General features: G+C 37.1%; 1 protein-coding gene across 5 annotated transcripts in view; it reads right to left on the bottom strand.

The window, feature by feature from the left end:
* Positions 1–23,800, bottom strand: part of Slc4a7 (solute carrier family 4 member 7) — a 91,272-nt gene that overhangs the window by 28,223 nt on the left and 39,249 nt on the right. For all 5 annotated transcript variants that reach the window (XM_021181295.2, XM_029468782.1, XM_021181294.1 and 2 more), the window contains 7 exons: positions 22,966–23,123; positions 21,102–21,189; positions 12,605–12,751; positions 9,853–9,959; positions 7,623–7,797; positions 4,412–4,545; positions 3,118–3,363 (listed from right to left, as the gene is read on the bottom strand). In XM_021181295.2, the coding sequence (XP_021036954.1) occupies positions 3,118–3,363; positions 4,412–4,545; positions 7,623–7,797; positions 9,853–9,959; positions 12,605–12,751; positions 21,102–21,189; positions 22,966–23,123 (1,055 nt within the window). The remainder of the gene's footprint in view (positions 1–3,117; positions 3,364–4,411; positions 4,546–7,622; positions 7,798–9,852; positions 9,960–12,604; positions 12,752–21,101; positions 21,190–22,965; positions 23,124–23,800) is intronic.

Raw genomic sequence — 23,800 nt, 5'->3', positions numbered from 1 at the left:
TGATCAGAAAGCAGTCCATAACTAATTCAACTACCACTTTGAAAATGCCAAAATACCAAGCTTGTGTTTTTGTTTATTTTGAGTTTGTTTGCCGTAAGTAGCCCTGCAATCAAATTTACTGAAGGCTGGCTTTGAGCTCCTAATCGTCTTGACTCCTAAATGCTAGGTTTACAGATATGAGTCACCATACCCAGACTGCCGCACCTCCACCCCAAAGTTTTGAATGTTACTTAGTGTGCAGAAAGAAGGCACACCACCACACTTAGGTAAAGGTTAAATGATGACAACTTTTAGGAATCAGTTCTCTCCTTCCACCATGTGGGTCCTAGAGAATGGACTCCAGTGTCAGTTTTGGCAGCAAGCACAGTCCACTCACTAAACCATCTCTCCAGTACACTTTTGTGTTCTAAAGCTTACATTTCTCCTTGCAAGTCAATGGAGTGGAGCGCCACATTTGCATCACACACAATTGTTAGAAAAGAGGGCATCCTAGGCAGATCCAACTTCAGTAGCATTTGACTTTAATTTTATGTATCTCCAACTTTTAGAAACTGTTTTATTTTATGTGCTTTGGTGTTTACCTGTATGTCTGTGTGAGGGTATCAGATCCACTGGAACTGGAAATTACAGACTACTGGGAGCTGCCATGTGGGTGCTGGGACTTGAACCCAGGTCCTCTACAAGAGCAGCCAGTGTTCTTAGTCACTGAGCCATCTCCCCAACCCCAATATCTGCAACTCTTCATAACCACTACATATGACTTTCCAAATGTTCTTTTATTTTAAAGTTTAAAATTCTCGTTTCCCATTCAGTCAGAGGGGATTTATAACAAGAACCTAGCCAATAACCTTCAGCTGATGAGATCATGGACTTGAGAGGCATCTACAACACAACCTGCATGTATACCAGAACGAAAGCTGTACCCATTAAATCTTAGCAATACAGTAAAGACCTCCACAGTGACATTGGTAGAGATTCCATTGGGGATGAAGGTAATCTCACAAGACCCTTCCTCTAGAAGAGCCACAGACAACTAATGGCTGACAAATCCCCTGATCAGTATTAACTGGGGTCAGCAGGTTATATTTATATACACGTGTGTCAGTATGTATGAGTTATATATATATTCACACACACATACACATATATTATATATATATAAATAGAAGTTAATAAGAGAATGATTTTAAGAGAAGAATGGACACGGGAAGAGTTAGAGGAGGAAGAGGAGGGAAAGTCTGGGTAGAAATGCTGTTAATACAGTACTCATGTATAAAATCCCACCCGCAAAAAAGCAAAACCAAAATGAATTGAATGGCACCTTGAAGGCAAAGTTCAAGTCCAGCCAGGTCTATGTAGCTAGATCATAGTGAGACCTTATCTTTTAAAGATAATCAAATGAAAGGCTGGAGGTGTTCAGTAATAAAGCTTGCCTACCGTATACAAAGAAAGCCCTGAGTTCCATCATCAGTGACACAAAAAAGTACTAATGAAATACCTTTCTCGATAGCAGGGTTAGGGCTATGTACTAAAGATGAACATTTGTTGAACATTCTATAAATTAACAACACAATAAATTAACAACATAATAATATAAACCGTGAGGGCCGGGCGTGGTGGTGCATGCCTTTAATCCCAGCACTCGGGAGGCAGAGGCAGGCAGATTTCTGAGTTCCAGGCCAGCCTGGTCTACAAAGTGAGATCCAGGACAGCCAGGGCTACAAAGAGAAACCCTGTCTTGAAAAAAATGAAAGCCAAAACCAAAAAAGAAAAAAAAAATGTGAGGAATACTTGGGTACAAAAAATATACTGTACATCCTTCCATATACCCAAGAGTGATTAAAGAATACAGGAAAATACATAGAACATAGATTGCCAATTGTGATGGCTAATCTTCAACTTGACTACTTTTGGAATCAACTAAAACACAAGCTGCTGAACACTCTAGTGAAGTTCTCTTGACCAGATTATCTGAGTCAAGAAGACTCATTCTAAATATGGGCAGCACCTTCTGGTGGCAGCTGAGCTAAAGAAAGGGACACGAAAAAGGAGAGCTTTGCTTTCTGCCTGCTTGCCTGCACTCCACTGTCACTGAGGTGATATTAGAACCAACTTCTTTCGGATTTCAGTGTACAATGAAGTTCAGCAGCCCTTTAGAAATTCTCCAGAACTACAACACCCGCCCAGGACTGATGAGACAGCCAGCCTCTCAGATAAAACAACTATAGATTCTCAGGCTCTCCGCTATAGAATGGATCCTATAAACCAAACTAATAAATCACTCCCATTCCCCTCACCCCACCCCCAACACACACATTTTTTTTTCATTCTATCAGTTCTGTTCCTTTAGAAGAACCCTGACTAATAACATTTAAATTTGCCAACCCAATTCCACAAACTTCAGTTACTTTGTTATTTCAGTTGTATTAGTTTCATTTCCTATTGCTCAAGTAAAAAAATACCATGACAAAAACAACATGGGGAGAAAGGGTTTGTTTTAGCTCACAGTTCCAGGTCTGTCACTATGGAGAAGTCATAGTGGCAGCAGCTTGAAGAAGCTAGGCATGTTGCATCCATAGTCAAGAAGCATACACATACCAGTTCTCAGCTCACTTCCAAGGTCCCCTGCATAGGGAATGGTGCTACCCCCTTAGTTGGTGGGTCTTCCTGCCTCAATGTAATCAAGATAGTCTTCTACAGACATGCTCATAAGGCCAAATTGATCTAGACAGTATCATATTGAGACTCTTTTCCCAGGTAACTCTAGATTATGGAAAGTTGGTAGTTACATTAACAAACAAAAGTAAATAAATATCAACTATAATTCTACCCATGAATGTTTTACCAAAATTTAATCTGAAGTAAATATTTCAATTACCAGATACAGCTACATACAATGAATACTACATTGCAAAAATTCCATTTTCTTTCTTTTTCCTATGTAGCCGAGGTGGACCTTCAGCTTATGGTACATCCTCTTGCCTCCAGTCTCCTGAGTACTACAATTAAAAACTTAAAAGTCTATACCAGCTATTTAATAAAAAAGTCCATCTTTCTTACGCTCTGGTATCTTAGAAAAAATATATTTTAACATGAGGATGAAATAGAAGCACTTACGTGTAACTGGTCAATTCATCCAAGTTGTTGTGCATATTAAATGCATATATTTCTCCTAAATGAAAGAGTTTCTCCAAAGCTTCATAGATGAATATGATACAAATGAGAGCCGCAAAAGCTTCTTCTGTGAACCGAGTAATGTAACACACAAGGCTGCTTGCATCTGTTGCGACCAATACAATGCACAAGAAAGATGTCCACAGACCAATACTGGTTCTTAATGATAGATAGGAAAGGTGATAATCTCTGTTTCGAAATATAAGTGGAGACATGATCACCATGTACACACAGATTTGCACCTAAAGTTTTTCATAACAAGCAGTAAAAACACAAACACAGGATCCCTTTAAAAATCACAATTACCAAATTGCCAAGTAATGATGAGATGAAGCTCTGTGTCTTTTGCTTCAACTGGAGACTTGGTTACTTTATTCAAGATTTACAGTGAGAATATGCTCGGCAATATGGGAATAACCCCTTAGACCTCACGTCAGCAATCAGCTATAGCAACAAACAACAGACTAAAACAACCATAGCTGACTTTCTCTGAAGATAAAGAATCTGTATGTGTCAGTAGGGTAAAGACACCACTACCGCAGTATCTTGCCACCACTATGCCTACAGAGTTAATTTCAAACAAGAAAGGCTATACTTTAAGTCATATCATTGATTACTAGTCAGTGGAGCATACCACGTCAAAATTATAATCAGGTTATCGAGTGAGCAGAGAAGCAGAGCACAAGAATTACAACAATCAAATATTCAAATGTCTACGTTGTTTCAGGTTAAAAGACTCAAATGCACATGTCATATAGGAAACAATATTGTTAATGCTGAATTCAAAGTCTATTACCTATAGTATGTCCATGATGCCCAACAGCCTAAGCCATAGATACTAACCCTGCAATTTGATGGCTTTGAGTCCTTGGCTTTCAAGATGTACTTCACCGTAAACTTCCTCTTGTAAGACCTACATTTAGCCTAACAAGTAGCTCAGATAAACATCTTACAGGTTTAATTTTGCTAGCACTAGGAGTTTTTATTGTTCCTCAAATGATTTGCTTTGTCATTACTCCAATCTATTAGATTAGCATTGATGGCCAATGTTATTTTTCTTCATCTCTACATTACTGGGGTGGAATGGTAATAGGAACCTTGATAGGACAACCACATAAAAAACACAGACACTGAAGATACACATATTGTTAATACAGCTAAATGTTGTTCACAAACAGTTCAATGTAACATATATTTAATAAGTATACAAACACAGGGGATGAGACTTTCTACTTACCTACAGAATTTAAATAAAATTTTTTCAAACACTAGGACTGGACCTGTGCTCCCCAGTATTGTTAGAGGTTGCCCAGCAAACAATGAATAGGCAATCCCAGTTAATGATGCTCCAAAAAGAGACTCTATTGCACTCTGTTTAAGGGGAAAATAAACAAAAGCAATGCATCAAAAAATTATGTCTAACCTACTATAGTACATCTGAAAACATGGATACTAGCCAAGTAGTTACAAAATCAAAGCAAAGACAGTGCTGTGCTTTCAAACTAAGTCATATATACGGGAAATTACACATATATCACGTACATCAAGAAAATTCCCTTATTTTGCATATTTAATTGAACTTTTAGCAACCATCCTTAATTCAACACTTGATACAGTAAGAATCAAGGCACAAAGAGAGACATATGGGGCTTCAGCTTCATCCATGCTGTTTTATTTGTAAGCCTATGCAAGCAGAAAAGCATGTGTTATTTTTTTATATGACTGAAGTAAGTAATTTTTATTCTGAAAATAAAAAGCACATTACTCAATATGGTGATTAAAAGAAGGTAAATGTGTGACCTTTTCTCAGTTTTCTATAAAAGCAACTTTCCATATACTTTTTGAAAATTAGAATGACAGCTTTAACTGATTTACTTCAGAATGATATAGGTAACATAAACAAGGTAGATGGGGATGTGTAAAAAAATTCACAAAAACTATAAATATGTTAGGTAATTTATCATTAAAACCCATCAAAATGAGATAAAACAGGACAATAGCTCAGAGGAACATATAAAAATACTGGATTTCACTATCAGCATTAATTATAGCCTGGCAAAAGAGGTTAGATGGTAAAGCAATGACAATGCGCTATGATACTAGACAAAGGGTAAGGTCAGAGAAAAAGGGAAAGAATTTACCATTCCTAAACATCAGAGCCAAGTGGGATATGCTATCCAGAAAGGAGAAGGCCCAGGATTGATAAAGGCAAGACAAGAAGTAGTAAGAAACAAAGGTCCTGAAACAAGAGAGAGCATAAGAGCAGGCGAGATGGGGCTGCCTGGAAGCCTGCAGGGCCAGGGCCCGGGGTGCAACTGCGGGACATCTTGTTTCCAGTCTAAGCTCTCTCACTTTAAGTGGGGGTGATGGTAATTATAACTCTATTAGTGCTTGTACAGGCACCTTCAAACCCTGTCTGTTACTTAGGGCATATCACAAAATTGGAGCAATTCTCTCCATCAAGTCTAACACCATCATCTAAAACAGAATAACAAAGTAAATATATATATATATATATATATATATATATATATATATAATGGAACTATTGGCAACATGAAAAAAAAAAGTGAGCAGCCATGTTAATAATATGTTAAGTGTAAAGAATGTTTTCTTTTTTAAAAAAAAATAGGGTTTTACTACAAAATACAGGTCCTCATCACCAACTCCTTAATTCTACTAAAATATGTACATTTTAAAATTGAGCTTAGGATGAGTTTGAGTTAAAGGTGAAAATGTCTACATGAAATTCAGAAAAACAAAGCAAAAACTGAAAAGCACATCACAAAACTCAACTGAAACAGGACAGCACAAACTAGAGGCCCCTCCCCAAGTTGTAGGTTAAAAAAGTAGCCACCAGCATCAGAAACAATGCCTTTACTATCCCCACCCACCGCACCACACAGACATATAAGATCCCCGAGCTACCGTTCCCCAATGTGGAACTGCTTGGCATCCATCCTCTTCATCCTAAGCTCTGGCTGTCTAAATTGCTGGGCCAATTTACTCCTTCTATTCTACATATCAGCTAACTTTCTACCTTTCCTTTTCTCCCTATAATCAAACCTCAATTTCAACCCTCATGGACACATGAGTGGTCCAATATTTACTTTCTTCTGATACTATATAACCTATAAAAATGAGTTCCCTTAAATGCCATTTCTATAATGGGCATTGAAAGTGAACACCCCACGTTCATATTGTTTTCTCTATAAAATGCTTCTTTTCTCCATTTCTGTAACTTCAATTTCCACAGCTCTCCTTTCTCACAACAGTTCAACGAACACAGGCTACCATTTCCCATCTTTCTAGTTAGGTTGTCCCTGCTACATGTGTCTCTCTCCCTACTGCAGTCCCAAACATAATCTCAGACACATGGTATCAAAGGACAGAAGTAGAAGACAGGCAGTGACAGTCCATGAGCCAAGCAGCAATATTTCCAAGAGCTAAGCTACATTTCAACAGGGCAGGGCAGAGTTACAAGCACTATTTTGACAGTAATATAAAACAACAAAAAACGTATATCTGAAACAAGGATTAAAGACAAAGGTCAAAAGGAATCTAACAAAAAATAAATTGAGAGTTAGAAATTTTCAATTTTTAGGTTTTAACCTAATGTTCTAAAAAAGATATGCCTTTATAATTGAATAACTATTGCCATTTAGATTTAGCTATTGTTTTTACATTTTATCTATAAAAATACAAAATTTCTTTAAATAGCAAATGTTATTTAAAAAATATAGAAATCAGGAATTATAAATTATGTCACCTATATGCCAGTAAAGTATATTTACACCTCCCATAATAAGCCATTCAAGATTTTATGAAGAATCAGTTCCTAGCATGGTATCAGCATATATAGCAAACTAGATTCTACATTCACATGAAAAAAAAAGGGGGAGGGGGCATGTTTAATTACAAATAAAAGCTTTGGCAACTTTCAAACAGATTTAATAGCAAAATGAAAATAAACATAACTTTAAAATCCCACCCTCTCTACCGTTACATTCTGCTGTTTTGAATGGTCTCAGTTCAGTCACCAGCTAGGGCCATAACCCTGACCCTATGATAACTAACAGGACACAGAATGAGGACTCCCATGGGAAAATTTCCCACCATGACCCACCGAGAGCATCTCCCCACACATCCCCCAGAAGGCAATGGAAATCTTACTCAATTGATAGCCATTTCATGAAGCAAGGAAGGATAAAACAAATGTTTGGTTTTTTGTTTATTTATTTATTTTTACCTCAACTGTGCATCTTCTCCTGTTCAAATGTCCTCCCCATGTTTTCCACAGCAATTACCTTTGGGGGAAGTCTGCTTGGGGACAGGTTAATGCTGTGGGGAGACTCTTCAAATACAAGCACGAATAGTGAGACAAATGCATACAGACACTTGCCTCTGAGGAGCTGGGAGCCTGGCCACTACCAATCTTTTGTACTCACTATTCTGCCTTCTGTAGCTTCTCCAAGCAGCCCTCCAAAAGTGATTACAGGAGACATACAGGCACAGTATAGGAAAAGAATCGAGGCCAGGCACTGCAGACTTAATGCATCCTTGAAGTCACTCAAGAAAAAAGGTGCTTTCCTTTTGATGTCAAGTATCAAACCACCAAAAAGCCTAAATAGGTGAGATGAAACTCGTCAAACTGTAGACTAGAGGATTCTAACTAGTTCAAACTAAATCTATGGGCTACATAAAACTGTTGGTGCTTACTTTTTTGTCAATAAAATTTTAAATCATGGTATAACTTATAGAAGATATGCTCATTGACTTTAATGAAATAATGTCTAAGGAGAGATACATGTCATTAAATTAAAGGAAACATATTATATTACGGGTTATATGCTGAAAAGGGTGCAGGGCAATGACTTTATAGGAGTAATTTTAACTTTGAATGCAAATATATAGAGAAGTAAACATACAATAAACAAAACCTAACAGCCAGTCATATAAATGTGCAAACACAACTCTATTTTTATCTGTAATACAGATCTGAATGGCAATGGGCAGAAATACAGAGAAGGAAATTATATCTTACTTAGTCCTTAGTGTGAATGTAGAATGCTATGCTTTTAATACTGAAGTTGACTAATAACTACTTTTATGACCTTTAACTATTTATTTATACGAATAATTGTCTCAGAAAAAGAAAAACCTTAAAAGCTATTTCTGTATATTACTACTTATATAGTATATATATATATATATATACATATATATACACGTACATATATATATTAATAAAACTAAGAGGTTTTAGAAAGAATAAAAAGATCTATGTTTACATTAAAACATCAAAGCTATACCATTTCAACTTTTTGAAAAATTAAGCTTTCTCAATATTTTTAATCTGAAAATGTTCCAGTAAAATATAAATACCCTAGGAAATAGGGAATCTTTATGTTCAATGCCATACCTCAATTAAGCTGAATCCTGCCTGGTATACAGAAGGTACCAAATAAATACTGTTGAACTGGAAATTCAGAACAGTCCTGAGCCTCAGGAAATGGGAGGTTATGTATATACTAAATACAAGAACATGGATAAAGAATACAGCTTAAATTTAAGCTGTAGAGGATTTGGATGCTCCAAGCTTTACCATGATAATTTTTTAAGTTAAATACTAAAATAAACCATGAAGGCATGTTGACAAGTAGAAGTGATTCCATAATCTGTAGCAAAAGGAATCAGTTTTAAATTAAGAAGATGCCAATGACAATATAGAAAATGAATTGCCACCATCAAATAAACAACTGACTGTTTAGCAGGTGGCAAAGGAGGCTCTCAGGTGCATAAGATATCCACCTTAGGCACTGGTACTTCACAGGAACTAACTGTACTTCTAATATACAAAGAAATGGTTGCAGCTAATAGGAGACCAACACTGTTGGCACAGAGGTAAAATCTTATTGTGTTCATTCATAAAGGCTCTTACATGTCTCTAGTCAATGATTACGAATTTAAGTCTGCATTGAATATATTCGTTGCTATTCTTGTCAACATTGTGTATATATGATATTCTAATTTTACAAAGCTTTCACTCCAGGTCCTATGGCCCCAGAGTGACTGCCAGTGCCCTGTGCAGTACCAAGAACCGTACCTCTCTACCATGGACACGCTAATACAACTAACCACTACATAACTAGTAACTTAAACACATCTTATTACATTTTATACTTCTATTCTTTACTCTAAAATTAACTTTCTAATTTCTCTAATAAAGCTTCCAGATGCTAACAGTAGGGTCTAATCATGCTTGTCCGTCTAAATTTATAGTATTCCAAAAGGTAATGTTCACATAAATTTTAAATCTTGCACAATGTACAAAAATCATTCAGTACAATTCCATTTTCATCTCATAAATCTTTAACTTGGAAAAAAAGATACATATTTCCTTTCTGAACCTTCTGTAGAGGTCACCCAAAACCCACATACTATAATTCTGAGTATATGATCCATTATTTTAAAATAAAGATTGGTACATATTATTGAAAATGTTTTAAATGGATGAAAATTTTCCTTAGTGTCATATTATCTTATAGAAAATGCATTTTTAAAACCACACAAACCTAAAAGTATAAGATTAAGTTCCAAATACTTGAGGAGTTAAAGAATGTTGGTGCCCTTCTACTAAATCAAGACCTAATTCCCCAAAGTAGCATCTGTACCCACCGTCCAGTCCTCTGCAGCTCGGGCCCAGCATGGTGACCATCCTCCTTAGGAGGGTCAACAGACATTGGAGCAGATCCATTGGGAAACACAGGAATCTTCCTTTTCTCCTGAATTCCACAAAAATATATTTTCAGAATTCAATTTTAAGAAAACTGGTATCTGAGATGGCTACAGGGAATATTACATCTCATAAAGATTTTACCCAAGTACTCTCTGGGAAAAAAAAAAGTTTCCTAGTATAACTTTTTAAAACAATCACAATTAAAAAGGAGATGAATTTAGAATTGACTATCAACTTCTGTTCATATTTTAAATTTATAGTTAGCTTTCTTAACTATCTTCTAACATCAAAGCACTATAAGATATATTCATGAAACCATGTCAAATTTCTATTCTATAATAGCTATTGTTTTATTAAATTTCCACTGCTGTTATAAAACACCATGATCAAAAGCACCGTGGGGGAAGAAAAGGCTTTATTATTTCAGCTAATATGTCCTGATCATAGTCCTTCATGAAGGAAGTAAGGAAGGGCTGGGAACCTGAGGCAACAACTGGGACAGAGACAATGGAGGGACACTACTTATGTGTGCTTCATGGCTGGCTCAGCCTGCTTTCTTAAACCATCCAGGGATGACACTGCCCACAATGAGCTAGGCCCTTTCACATTCACCAAGTATCAACCAAGAAAATGTCCTAGAGTCCTGACTATGGAAGCATCCTGTCAAGTAAGACCTCCTCTTCTTGTATAGCCCAAGTGTGTATTAATTTGACAAAACACTAGCCAGCCTAGCTATGAAGATGAACACTCTCCCAAAGAAACACATTTCTTATCCAAGTATTTAGAATACAATGTTAACTGCCAAACTTTGTATCAATTTTTAAAGTTACTACCTTTTTCCATGAACCTAAACTGCTAGCTCTCAAAAGGCTGAGGCAAGAATACTGTAAATTCAAGATTAATCTGGGCTACAAGTTCAAAAAGAAGATGGACGAAGGAAGAAGGAAAGAGAAAGAAAACCAATTACTAAAGTATTTTTCTTAGAAAAGCAGCACAAAAATTCCTTCAGTATCATCTTATATTTCATTTTTTTTGTTTTTTGTGTTTGTTTTTCGAGACAGGGTTTCTCTGTATATCCCTGGCTGTCCTGGAACTCACTTCATAGACCAGGCTGGCCTCAAACTCAGAAATCCGCCTGCGTCTGCCTCCCGAGTGCTGGGACTAAAGGCGTGCGCCACCACGCCCGGCTCTTATATTTCATTTTAAAATCAAAACAAACAAGCAAACAAAACTACTTCTAAAATACATCATATTAACACAGAGTAGCAAGATTACAAAAGTAAGGTCACACTTCAAAACGCCAAAGATAGAACCAATGTGTATCTTAGATCAAAGAGGAAACAGAGCATATTACAGGACAAGGGAATTCCATACTAGATATTATAATCTGAATAGTATCTAAAACAATATGAAAATATAAAGCCATCAGGAAGTGGCTCATGCTTACAATTCTAGTATTTGAGACACCAAGGCAAGACACTGCAAATTTAAACAGTGTGGCTACAAGGTGGTTTCAGGCACACAAATTTATGCAGTAAAACACTGTCTCGAAACAAAACAAAACCAAACATTCTTTTAGGAAACATTTTAAAAGATGGGGGTTGGAGAGATGGCTCAGCAGTTAAGACAGTGGCTATTCTTCAGAGGATCTGAGTTCAATTGCCACCATTAACATAGTGGCTCACAGTATGCATAATCCCAGTTTTGGCTTATCTGATCCTGAGTACCAGGCATGCGTGTGGTACATATTCATATATGCTAGCAAAATACTCATGCGTATGAAATAAAATAAATCTAAAACAAACAAACAAAATAATTAAATATACCAAAATTATAAACAAATCTTTAGGAAGGATAGTAGGAGTGAAGTCAATCAGCTAAAAGCAGAAATGAAGTAGAAAAATATCCACATTAAAAAAATTATTATTTGAAAAATATAATAAATAATTAGTCTATTAGCTAAACTAAACATAGGTCAAGATGGAACATCACAAATCAAAGGGAGTGTAAACTTTTTGAGAAAATTTCAAATCTGAGTAAATGGGTAATATACCAGGCAAACAAAATGAATCAGAACGGAACTGACCTAAGGAAAAAAAGTAAAACTCACATAAGGCAATTTTCATAAAGAAACAAGCAACTTGTTAAAGCTTATGCTTGACAAGTGATATACTTCAAAAATGTATGCCAGAAATTTTCCAAATGTGCAAAACAAATTATTCCATACTATTTAAAAGTTGCTCAAGAACCAGTATCCCAAAGTTATTTGTTTTTGTGAAACAAATGGACTGGTAATAGCACATGTAAAATTTAAAAAAAAAAAATTTATATATATATATATATATATATATATATATATATACACAATGATTTACCTAAATTTACTCAACAAAGAAGCAGGCAGACTACAAATATCTACATGTCTGGGTAACAACACAGCTAACAATCAACAAATCTGTTTGGGATAAAGATGTACAGAGGGCACACTGATATTAATACATCCTTTCTGATGTACCACCACTGATCACTATTGATTTACTTTCAGTGCTAGGATTCAATGCTAAAGAGTTCTTACTTAGCCACATCCACTGTAAATAGCTGTAATTTTTGTGTCATAACTTACATATTTCAGGAGAAGTTTTTAACTGAAAGAAAGAAACCCACTGCCACGGTGTGCGTCCCGACTCCTACCTGAGAAGGGACGCTCTTTGGAGGCTCTATGCGGATGGAAGGGTCCCACTCCCCTGGAGGAAGGACAGTGACTTGATCTAAGAACTCATCGATTCCAGACAGGAGGTCATTTCGATCTTTTGCTTTATAAGCCACATCATGAAAAATCTGTAAAAAAGAAGATACTAAGTAGAAAGATTTTACAGTGGAAAGAAAAATCTCCCTATACTAAACTGCACTTTAGGTACAGAAATACTGGAATAGAGCAATGGTGCATGTTAACAGCACACACTGCTCACGAGGTCATGCTTTCAGTTTCCAGAACTGTTAGGTGGCTCACAGCTATCTGTGCTAAGTCCAGTTCTGAAGACTATGACACAATCTTATGTACTCCATTGGGCCTGCACTAACATGTGCACATACCTCCCTCCTTCCTGCACATACACATATGTTAAATTAATAACAAAAATAGAGTGACACACACACACCAATAACATAAAATCTCCTCAGCAGCAGGCATCCACTCCACCTGGCAATACTTAGCTCATTATTAGTATTAATAACAACCAACCAAAAAACTGATGTGTTAATACAAAGAAAAAACATTTCACAAATAAACAGCAATTTGTTACAAATTAATTCATAACAATAATATCAGGTCATTCTATTTCTGTCGTTAAAGTGTTATTCATCCTGAATGAATAACTATGAAGAAAGAAGTTATTCTGTTTAACAAATATTTACTGGTTACTTATGACTTGTTAGGTGCAGTGCTGTATGTGACAAAACAAAACAAAACACAAAAGAAAATCAAACAAAAAACAATGCAGTCTTTCCAGGCAGAACAGTGAGTTAAATAATTACCCAGAATAGCAAGCTTCCATTCATAAAACAAAAAACAAGCAAACAAAAAATTTAAGCAAAGTGCAGAACAGAAAGTTGACAGAGAAAAATAGACAGCCAAGAAAATGTCTGCCTATCAGAAAAGACTGATAACCCTGATAATTGAATACAGAGGCAAGAGAATTTGTGTGAGTTTGATTATAGTCTGGGCTAGACAGCAAGACTTTGTAAAAACAAACATACACAAAACAGAGGTGATATTTGAGGGGAAATCATGCAGGTAGACAGTGTAGGGTTGATGGTAAAACAAGTCCTTGGTGCTGAGGTGGACCCCTAGTAGGTCTGCTCCCGTGAAGACTTCATATCCCAATCCATCCTGAGAATCCGCTGCACTCAGAACAGTTGAGCAGTTGAGGACCCTCTGCACTCAGAGCAGTTGAGGATCCGCTACTCTCAGAGAAGTTGAGGATCGCCTGCACTCAGTGCAGCTGGACAATGGCTTGACTGCTCCACGGAAGACCCAACAATCTGAAGGCCTCCCAGGAGATCTACTGCAGCCAGGGCAACAGATCAGCAGCTAGCTTCTCTGCCCCTGTAAAGAGCTCGAAGTTGGAAGGTCCCACAGGTGGTCTGATAAAGCCAGGGCTGCAGGCCTACCAGGAGAGTGAAGCAACCAAAGGACAAAAGAAGCAGACTCCATACAGTCACCCAGATAACAAACACTAGAGATATCTAGATGGCAAAAGGCAAGCACAAGGCCGTAAGCAAAACAGAAGCCAAAATACGTGGGCATCATCAGCACCCAGTTCTCCCACCACAGCAAGCTCTGAATACACCAGCACATCTGAAAATCAGGAATCTGTCATAAAATCTTATCTCATGAAGATAATAGAGTCCTTTAAGGAGGATATCAATAACCCACTGGAAAAAAAAATACAGGAAAACATAGGTAAACAGGTGAAGGAACTGAATAAAGCAATCCAAGACATAAAAGTGGAAGTAGAAACAATAAAGAAAACAAAAATGGAGGCAAACCTAGAAATGGAAAACCTAGGAAAGAGGTCATGAATTACAGATGTAAGTATCACCAACAGGATACAAGAGATGGGAGAGAGAATTTCAGGTGTAGAAGATACAGTAGAAGAGATTGACACAACTGTCAAAGAAAATTCAAAACATAAAAATCTCCTAACCCAAAGAATCCAGGAAATTCAGAACACAATGAAAAGACCAAATCTAAGAATAATCGGAATGGAGGCGAATGAAGAGTCCCAGCTCAAAGAACATGAAAATGTAGTCAACAAAATCATGGAAGAAAACTTCCCCAACCTAAAGAAAGTGATGAACATAAAGGTACAAGAAGTGAATAGAACACTAAATAAATGGGACCAGAAAAGAAAATCTTCTTGTCACATGACTATCAAAACAATAAATGCACAGAACAAAGAAAGATAATAAAAGCTGCAAGGGAAAAAGGTCAAGTAGCATACAAAGGTAGACCTATCAGAAATACACCAGACTTCTCAGCAGAGACTATGAAAGCCAGAAGAGCCTGGTCAGAGGTCATACAGACTCTAAGAGAACACAAATGCCAGCCCAGGGTACTATACCCAGCAAAATTCTCAATCAACATAGATGGAGAAACCAAAATATCCCAGGACAAAACCAAATTTAAACAGTATCTATCGACTAACCCAGCCCTATAGAGGATACTGGAAGGAAAACTCCAACACAAGGAAGATACTTGCACAAAAGAAAGTACAAGATATTAAGTATCTCACAACAAAGTCAAAAGCAGAGAGCCACAAACACATAAAACCACTTACAAAACAAACATATCAAGAACCAACAGTCATCTCTCTTTAATATCTTTGAATATTAATGGACTCAACTCACCTATAAAAAGACATAGGCTAACAAACTGGATTTGCAAACAAGAGCCAGCATTTTGCTGCATACAAGAAACACACCTCAACAACAAAGGCAGACACTATCTCAGAGTAAAAGGATGGAAAAAGGTCTTCCAAGCAAATGGTCCCAGGAAACAAACAGGAGTTGCCATCCTAATATCCAATAAAATAGACTTTCAATCAAAAGTTATCAAGTGTGATGAAAAAGGACACTTCATATTCATCAAGGGGAAAATCCACCAAGAGAAAAGCTCAGTTCTGATCATTTATGCCCCAAATGCAAGAGCATCCAAACTCATAAAACAAACTTTACTAAAACTCAAAACACACATTGAACCCGACACAATAAAAGTGGGAGATTTCAACACCCCACTCTCACGAATGGACAGGTCATTGAAATAGAAGCAAAACAGACACATTGAAACTAAGAGAAGTTATAAACCAAATGAATTTAACAGATATCTACAGAACACTTCACCAAAAAACAAAAGAATACACCTTCTTCTCAGCACCTCATGGTACCTTCTCCAAAATCGACCATACAATTGGTCACAAAACAACCCTTAGCAGATAATGAAGATTGAAATAATACCATGCATCCTATCAGATCCCCATAGCCTAAGGCTGGTCTTCAATAACAGCACAAACTACAAAAAGGCCACATACACATGGAAACTAAACAACTCTTTACTCAGTGATAACTTGGTCAAGGAAGAAATAAAGAAAGAAATTAAAGCCTTCCTGGAATTTAATGAAAATGTTGACACATCATACCCAAACCTATGGTACACAATGAAAGTGTGCTAAAAGGAAAGTTTATAGCACTAAGTGCCCTGGTAAAGAACCTGGAAAGATCTTACACTAATAGCACATCTGAGAGCTCTAGAACAAAAGGAAGGTAACTCACCCAAGAGGAGTAGAAGGCAGGAAATAGTCAAATTCAGGGTCAAAATCAACCAAGTAGAAACAAAGAAAACAATGCAAAGATTCAGCAAAACTGATAGCTCGTTCTTTGAAATGATCAAGATAGATAAGCCCCTAGCCAAACTAACTAAAGTGCAAAAAGGTAGTATCCACATTAATAAAATCAGAAATGAAAAGTGAGATATAAACAACAGAAATGGAGGAAATTCAAAAAACTATCAGATCCTACTATAAAAGTCTATACTCAACAAAACTGGAAAAATCTAGATGAAATGGATGGTTTTCTAGGCAGATGCCACACATCAAAGTAAAATCAAGAGCAGGTAAACTATCTAAATAGGCCCATACCATAACACAAGGAAATAGAAGAAGTCATTCAAAAACCTCCCAACCAAAAAAGGCCCAAGGTCACACGGATTTAGTGCAGAATTCTACCAGACCTTCAAAGAAGACCTGATACCAATTTTCCTCAAACTGTTCCGTAAAATAGAAACAGAAGTAATACTATCTACTTATTTTATGAAGCCAAAATTATTCTAATATATAAAACACATAAGGACCAACCCAAAAAAGATAACTTCAGACCAATCTTGCTTATGAATATCGATGCAAAAATACTCAATAAAGCTCTTGCAAACCAAATCCAAGAACACATAATAATGATCATTCATCATGATCAAGTAGGCTTCATCCCAGGGATATAAGGTTGGTTTAATATATGAAAATCCATAACGTAATCCACTATATAAACAAACTCAAAGAAAAATTCTCCTTAGATGCAGAAAATGCATTTGAGAAAATGCAACACCCCTTCATACTAAAAGTACTGGAGAGATCAGGAATTCAAGGCCCATCCCTCAACATAATAAGAACAGTTTACTGCAAACCAACAGCCAATATCAAATTAAATGAAGACGTACTTGAAACAATCCCACCAAAACTGGGGACAAGACAAGGATGGCCACTCTCCCCATATCTACACGATACAGTACTTGAAGTATGAGCTAGAACAATAAGACAACAAAAAGAGATCCAGGGGATACAAATTGATAAAGAAGAAATAAAGGTATCACTATTTGCAGATAATATGATAGTATACATAAGCAACCCCAAAAATTTTAACAGAGAACTTCTCCAGCTGATAAACAATTTCAGCAAAGTGGCCGGATATAAAATTAACTCAAATAAATCAGTAGCCTTCCTTTATACAAACAATAAACCAGGCTGAGAAAGAAACTAGAGAAACAATTCCCTTCACAATAGCCACAAAAAGTATAAAATATCTGGGGTAACTCTAACCAAACAAGTGAAAGACTTGTATGACCATAACTTCAAATCTCTCAAGAGAGAAATCGAAGATCTCAGAAAATGGAGAGATCTCCCATGCTCATGGATTGGCAGAATTAACATAGTAAAAATGGCCATCCTACCAAAGTAAATCTATATATTTAATGCAATCCCCATCAAAATCCCAACATAATTCTTAAAAGACATGGAAAGAGCAATTACCAAATTCACCTGGAAAGGCAAAAAAAAACAAAAACAGAATATCGAAAACAATTAACAATAAAAGAACAGCTGGGGGAATCACCATCCCTGACCTCAAGCTTTACTACAGAGCAATAGTGATAAAAACTGCATGGTATTGGTACAGTGACAGATATGTTAATCAATGGAATAGAATTGAAGACCCAGAAATAAAACCACACACTTATAGACCCCTGGTCTTTGAAAAAGACATCAAAAATATACAATAAAAAAAAAAAAAAGCATCTTCAATGAATGGTGCTGGTCTAACTGGCTGTCTGTGTGTGGAAAATGAAAATAGACCCATATTTGTCACTCTGCACAAAGCTCAAGTCCAAGTGGATCAAGAGCCGCAACAGAAAACCAGATAAAGTGAATCTACTACGAGAGAAAGTGGAAAGGAGCCTTGAACCCATTGGCACAGGGGTAAATTTCCTAAAGAGAACTCCAATGGCTCATGCTCTCAGATCAAGAATTGATAAATGGAACCACGTGAAACTGGAAAACTTCTGTAAGGCAAAGGACATAGTCAATAATACAAATTGGCAACTTACAGACTGGGGAAAAAAAATCTTCACTAACCCCACATCCAATAGAGGGCTAACATCCAAAATATATAAAGAACTCAAGAAGTTAATCGCCAAAAACCCAAACAACCCAATCAAAAAAATGGGGTATAGAACTAAACTGAGAATTCATAACTAAGAAATCTTGAACGGCTGAGAAGCACCTAAAGAAATGTTCAAAGTCCAGTGCTCAGAGAAATGCAAATCAAAACGACCCTGAGATTCCACATTACACCCATCAGAATGGCTAAGATCAAAACCTCACTTGACAACACATGTTGGAGAGGATGTGGAAAGAGGACCACTGCTCCATTGCTGGTGGGACTGCAAACTGGTAGAACCACTCTGGAAATCAATTTGGAGGTTCCTCAGAAAACTGGAAATAAATCTACCTGAAGACTCAGCAATACCACTCTTGGGACTATACCCACCATGCCATAGGAGCACGTGTGATAGCCAGAAGCTGGAAACAACCCAGCTGTCCCACGACAGAAGAATGGATACAAAAAAATGTGGTTCATTTACACAATGGAATATTATTCAGTTATTAAGAATGAAGACATCCTGAGTTTTGGAGGGAAATGGGTGGAACTAGAAAATATCATCCTGAATGAGAAAACTCAGACCCAAAAGGACATGCATGGCATGTGCTCACTAATAAGTGGATATTAGCCAACACAATAAAATAAAATAAAATAAAATAAAATAAAACGGAATACCAAAGATACAGTCCACAGAACTCAAAAAGCTCAACAAGCTGAAATGCCCAAGTGAGAACACCTCAGTCCCACTTGGGAGAGAGAAGAAAGCAATCACAAATGGGGAGGGAGGGAGGGAGAGAGGGAGAGAAGGAGGGAGAGATCTGAGAGGGAAAGTGGATGGAGGAGGGAGAAGTTGGGGGGAGAGTGGAACCTGATCTGGTATTGGGTGAATGAAAAGAATTGAAGCCCTGAAGGGCAGCAGAAAGACTGTGAACAGGCAAACTCGGGAAATAGGAGGTTGGGAGATCCCCCAGAATGCACCAGAGACCTTAGATGAATCCCCCCGACAATAGGGAGAGAGAACTTATATAGCCCACCTCCAACAGGAACACAGGACATCAAGTGAGGGATGGGGTTGCCATCCCACAGTCACACCTCTGACCCATAATTGTTCCTGTCTGAAGGAATTACGGGGATGGAAATGGAGTGGAGCCTGAGGAAAAGAAGGTCCAGCAACAGGCCCAAAGTGCGATCTAGCTCAAGGAGAGGTCCCAAGGCCAGACACTATTACTGAGGCTATGGAATGCTCACAAAAAGGGATCTATCATGACTGCCCTCTGAAAGACCCAACAAGCAGCTTAAAGAGTCAGATGCAGATGTTTACACCCAACCAATGGACAGAAGCAGCTGACCCCTGTTGTTGAATTAGGGAAGGTGAAAAGAAGCTGAGAAGGGTGGTTCTGAAAGAGAACCAGCAGTCTCAATTAATCTGGACCCCCAAGATCTTTCAAACACTGGACCATCAAACAGACAGCATACACCAGCTGATATGAGGCTCCCAACATACATACAGTAGAAGACCTCCAGGTCTGTGTTCATTCAGAAATGATGCACTTAACCCTCAAGAGACTGGAGGCCCCAGGGAGTTTAGAGGTCAGGTGGGGTGGAGGATGGGGGCATCCACGTGGAGACAGGGTGGGTGGGGAGAAGGTGTGGGATGTGGAGCAGTCCGAGGGGGCGGGAAATGAAATATGGAGTGTAAAAAATGAATTAAAAGTAAAAGTAAATATAAAAAAAACAAAAACAAGTCACAGTTGTAACATTTAAAAGTATAAACAGCAAAACTCATCCAAGGAACAGAGAGGAAGCAGATATTGCCAGAGCAAAGTGAAGATGGGTAGACTGTACGAGGGTGCAAACATGCGCAAGAGAGCAAAGTTCTCTGTCAATATGAGGAAAGGATTTGGATTGGAACTTAAAGCATATGTGATGGTTCATGCCTTTACCTCAGCAGTTGAGAAGCTAAGCTAGGAAGATTGCCAAGAGAAAGGCCAGCCTGGGCAATATAGCCAGTCTGAGGCATGCTTGGGTTATGTAGAAACCTCAACTCAAAATAAATTTTTTTTCAGGAGATCATGAGATGTTAGACCTACATGAAAATGTTATTATCAATATAGATTAAAAATTAGTAAATCACTTGAATTAAAAGGTCAGAGTCTAAACCAGAAAAATAGCAGGGATTATAGAAAAAGTATTAGTAGCTGACACAGATCAGGTTCAGATATCCAGGGATTCTGATGCCCTGGGCAGTTAGATGCATTGCTATTTCTAGCAAGAACTGCTGGAAACTTCTCACAAAGAAACAATAGTGCTAATCACTAAAAAAAGTTACAGCTAAATATGACATCCCTAAACCAAGAGAGACAAAGAGAAGTTCCAAGGAAAGCCCAAAGAAACAACATACTGAAATTTTAGGACCAATTAAATTTCAATGCAATCAATGAGGTAAAAAGTACAAGAACAGCAGCAAAATAGGTTGGAAACTGCCTATTCCTGAGCTTACAGCCTCAACACAAGCTTGTGTTGGAGGAAACTGCCTATTCCTGAGCAGTAGGTCTTACAGCTTCAACAAAGGCATGTGTTGGAAGAGTGAATATGAAATAAAATAGCCGAGACATCAAAGATAATTTTTATAAGCTTTACTATGAGAGAATGGACTATAACTGCATATTTACTGTCCAGCTCAAAGACATTTGATTTTAATTACCTCATCTGTCATGAGAGTAGCTATGGATCTGCCAATTTCATGGTACTGTGGGGCTTTCCCTGCTGGGCCCAGTAACAGAAACAAAAACCTAAGAAAAGATTAAAATATGCAGGTATTAAAAGAATTGACATATATACACAAATCCAGAGACTTTCAAAAGTTATTCTATTATAAACATCGAAACAACACTCAGACTTTTGCAAGCACCCACAGTTACCAATGCAAAATAATGTTAATTCTATTCAAAACAGATCCTAACTGAGTGTGGAGGGCAAGCCTGCTATCCTGGCACTTGGAAAGCAGAGGCCAAGGGGATCTGAGTTCAAGGTAATGCTCAGCTGAGGCTATGGGAAATCTTATTTCAAATACTAAACAAAATAAGCAGAAATCAGATCATGAAACTACAAAAGGCATTCATAATTTAGTAAGCTTCCTTAGTGCAAAAGTTACTAAAAAAGTGTTTTTTCATAAAAATTTCCATAAAAACTCTGGTCTGAAGTGACAAAAACAAGTAAAGTTTTAACAATCCTATGTGGGTCTCACTAGATCACCCAAGCTGACATCACACTGCTCAGTCTCTGCTTGCTGGGCTTACAGGTTAGTAGCACTGTTTCTACACTAATTCCTCTTTGAGAAAAGAGTCACTTTATCTCAGAATGACCTGAGCATGTGGTACAGCCAGAGGTAACCTTGAACTCTGGACCTTCCTGCCTCCACTGCCTCTTCTGCCCTAAGTGATGGGATTACAGGTGTGTCAGACCACACCCAGTTTATGTAGTGCTGAGAATTGAACCCAGGGCTTTGTGCATGCCATGCAATCTGACATCTGAGCCTTATCCCACACTGATTTCTTGAAAGTAAGCGTCTGTCAAATCAAATAGTTCAGAATATACACACAAAAAATTCTGCACTCTGAAACTATTCTGGATCAAAGCCTTAATACCATAAATATGGCATTTAATCAAGTAACCTTTCTGAGTGGAAAAAGAATTTCTAGCTTCAACATCAAACCTGTTACTTTTTAATGTTAAATAAAAGTACCTAGTTGTATCCTTGTTAACACTATAGTAGCAGATATTCATATTTTAACTGTTTTCGTATGCTAGCATATAAAACAATGGGTTTCATCAATTCTTATGTGAAATATTAATAATTTTACCCAAATATGCAGCCTCTTGCTTTGTGAAAATTTACATATAAAGTAATCAAATCATTCTCTTCACTTATCAACACTGTATCATTAGTGAAAATGAGAGTAAAAAAATGGGTCAAATTCCTATTAATTCTTCCTATCTTACTGAATCAGTCATGAAAGTACATTATCAACTAAACCTCTTCATGCTAGTATGGAGCCTCCCTAATTAAAAAACAAAAACCCTAGCTCAGTTGCTCAGAGGCCAGGCACTTAGGAGGCTGAGGCAGAAGGAATTCCAAGGATAGGAATTCAACCTGGGCCACACTGACTTCATCTAAAACAAACAAACAAACAAACCAAACAACAAAAAGTTTCAACAAAAACATAATAGTTACTTTCAAAACAAGTCACATTCACAATTAGGCTTCTGATGCTATTAAACCACAGAGGCGCCCTCGTTTTCATCATTAACAAGATGATTAACACAACTTGCTAATTATTCTTTATAGCCTGATAAGGCATCGGGCTAGCCTGGGCTACATCCTAAGTTCCAGAATGAAACTAGCTATCAGCTGGGAAAAGGGGATGATAACTTATACTCTAATACTCAAAGCATTTTGGCATAATGCCTGAGTATCAACAATTAGTAATTAAGTAGTGCTTTTATTACATAGAGCAAATATTCTTCCAGCCAATGGATTGATATGAACAAAGAAAAACTGCTTTTACCTGGTGGGCACAGGGACCTCAGTCAGCCCTGAGAGGAGAACTGCAGGAGCCAGTCTCACAAATGCAATGATAGGTCTCTCCAAGAAGTCCACTTCTCCTACCAAAACATTGGATGCCTCAGCTCCTGTAGGAATTTTCCTCATGAAATTCATGTCAACCTATTGATAAATAAGTAATTTATAAATATGATTACCTAGAAATAAATGAAAGAATGATTTTAAGACTACTACTGGTAATCAAAATGTGAGATCTAAAAGATGAAAACACACCAAATTTCTCACAGATATGAATAATGGAGTAGACAAATACAAAAAAAAAAAAAGCAAGCAAGCAAAACTCCCCATTCATTGTTCTAACTACAACCTTTACTATTGTAAAGCTCTATATAACCAAACATAAACTTACATTTTTTTCAATGAATAGATTATTCATTAAAAACTGATAAGAACATACAGTGCACAAACTAACGATGGCTCATGAAATGAAATTATACACAGGGCTAAAACATATTCATCATATTCATTACATGATTTTCTATTATTCAGACTTATTGTTTCATATATCTTTATAAATTCTCGTTTTAAAAAATATATATATCATTTCCTAGAATTTTCCTTAAATGGAAAAAAAATGTCATTTACAAAGAAAATCTATAGCCTTGATTGATGAAACATGGAACAATGTGTAAGGGAGACTCAGCTGTCTGTGTATAATTACAAAGGCTACAAACATGATACCAGAGTAGGTGGGACTCTCATTCATACACAGGCTCAGAGAAGCTACTAAACAACCACTAACAACACTATCTACTAAAAGATAAAACCAGCACTTACAG

Source organism: Mus caroli, chromosome 14 (genome assembly GCF_900094665.2).
Source record: "Mus caroli chromosome 14, CAROLI_EIJ_v1.1, whole genome shotgun sequence".
Taxonomy (NCBI): domain Eukaryota; kingdom Metazoa; phylum Chordata; class Mammalia; order Rodentia; family Muridae; genus Mus; species Mus caroli.
Note: the sequence above shows the minus strand (reverse complement) of the source record. Positions and strands in the feature narration are given on the sequence as shown.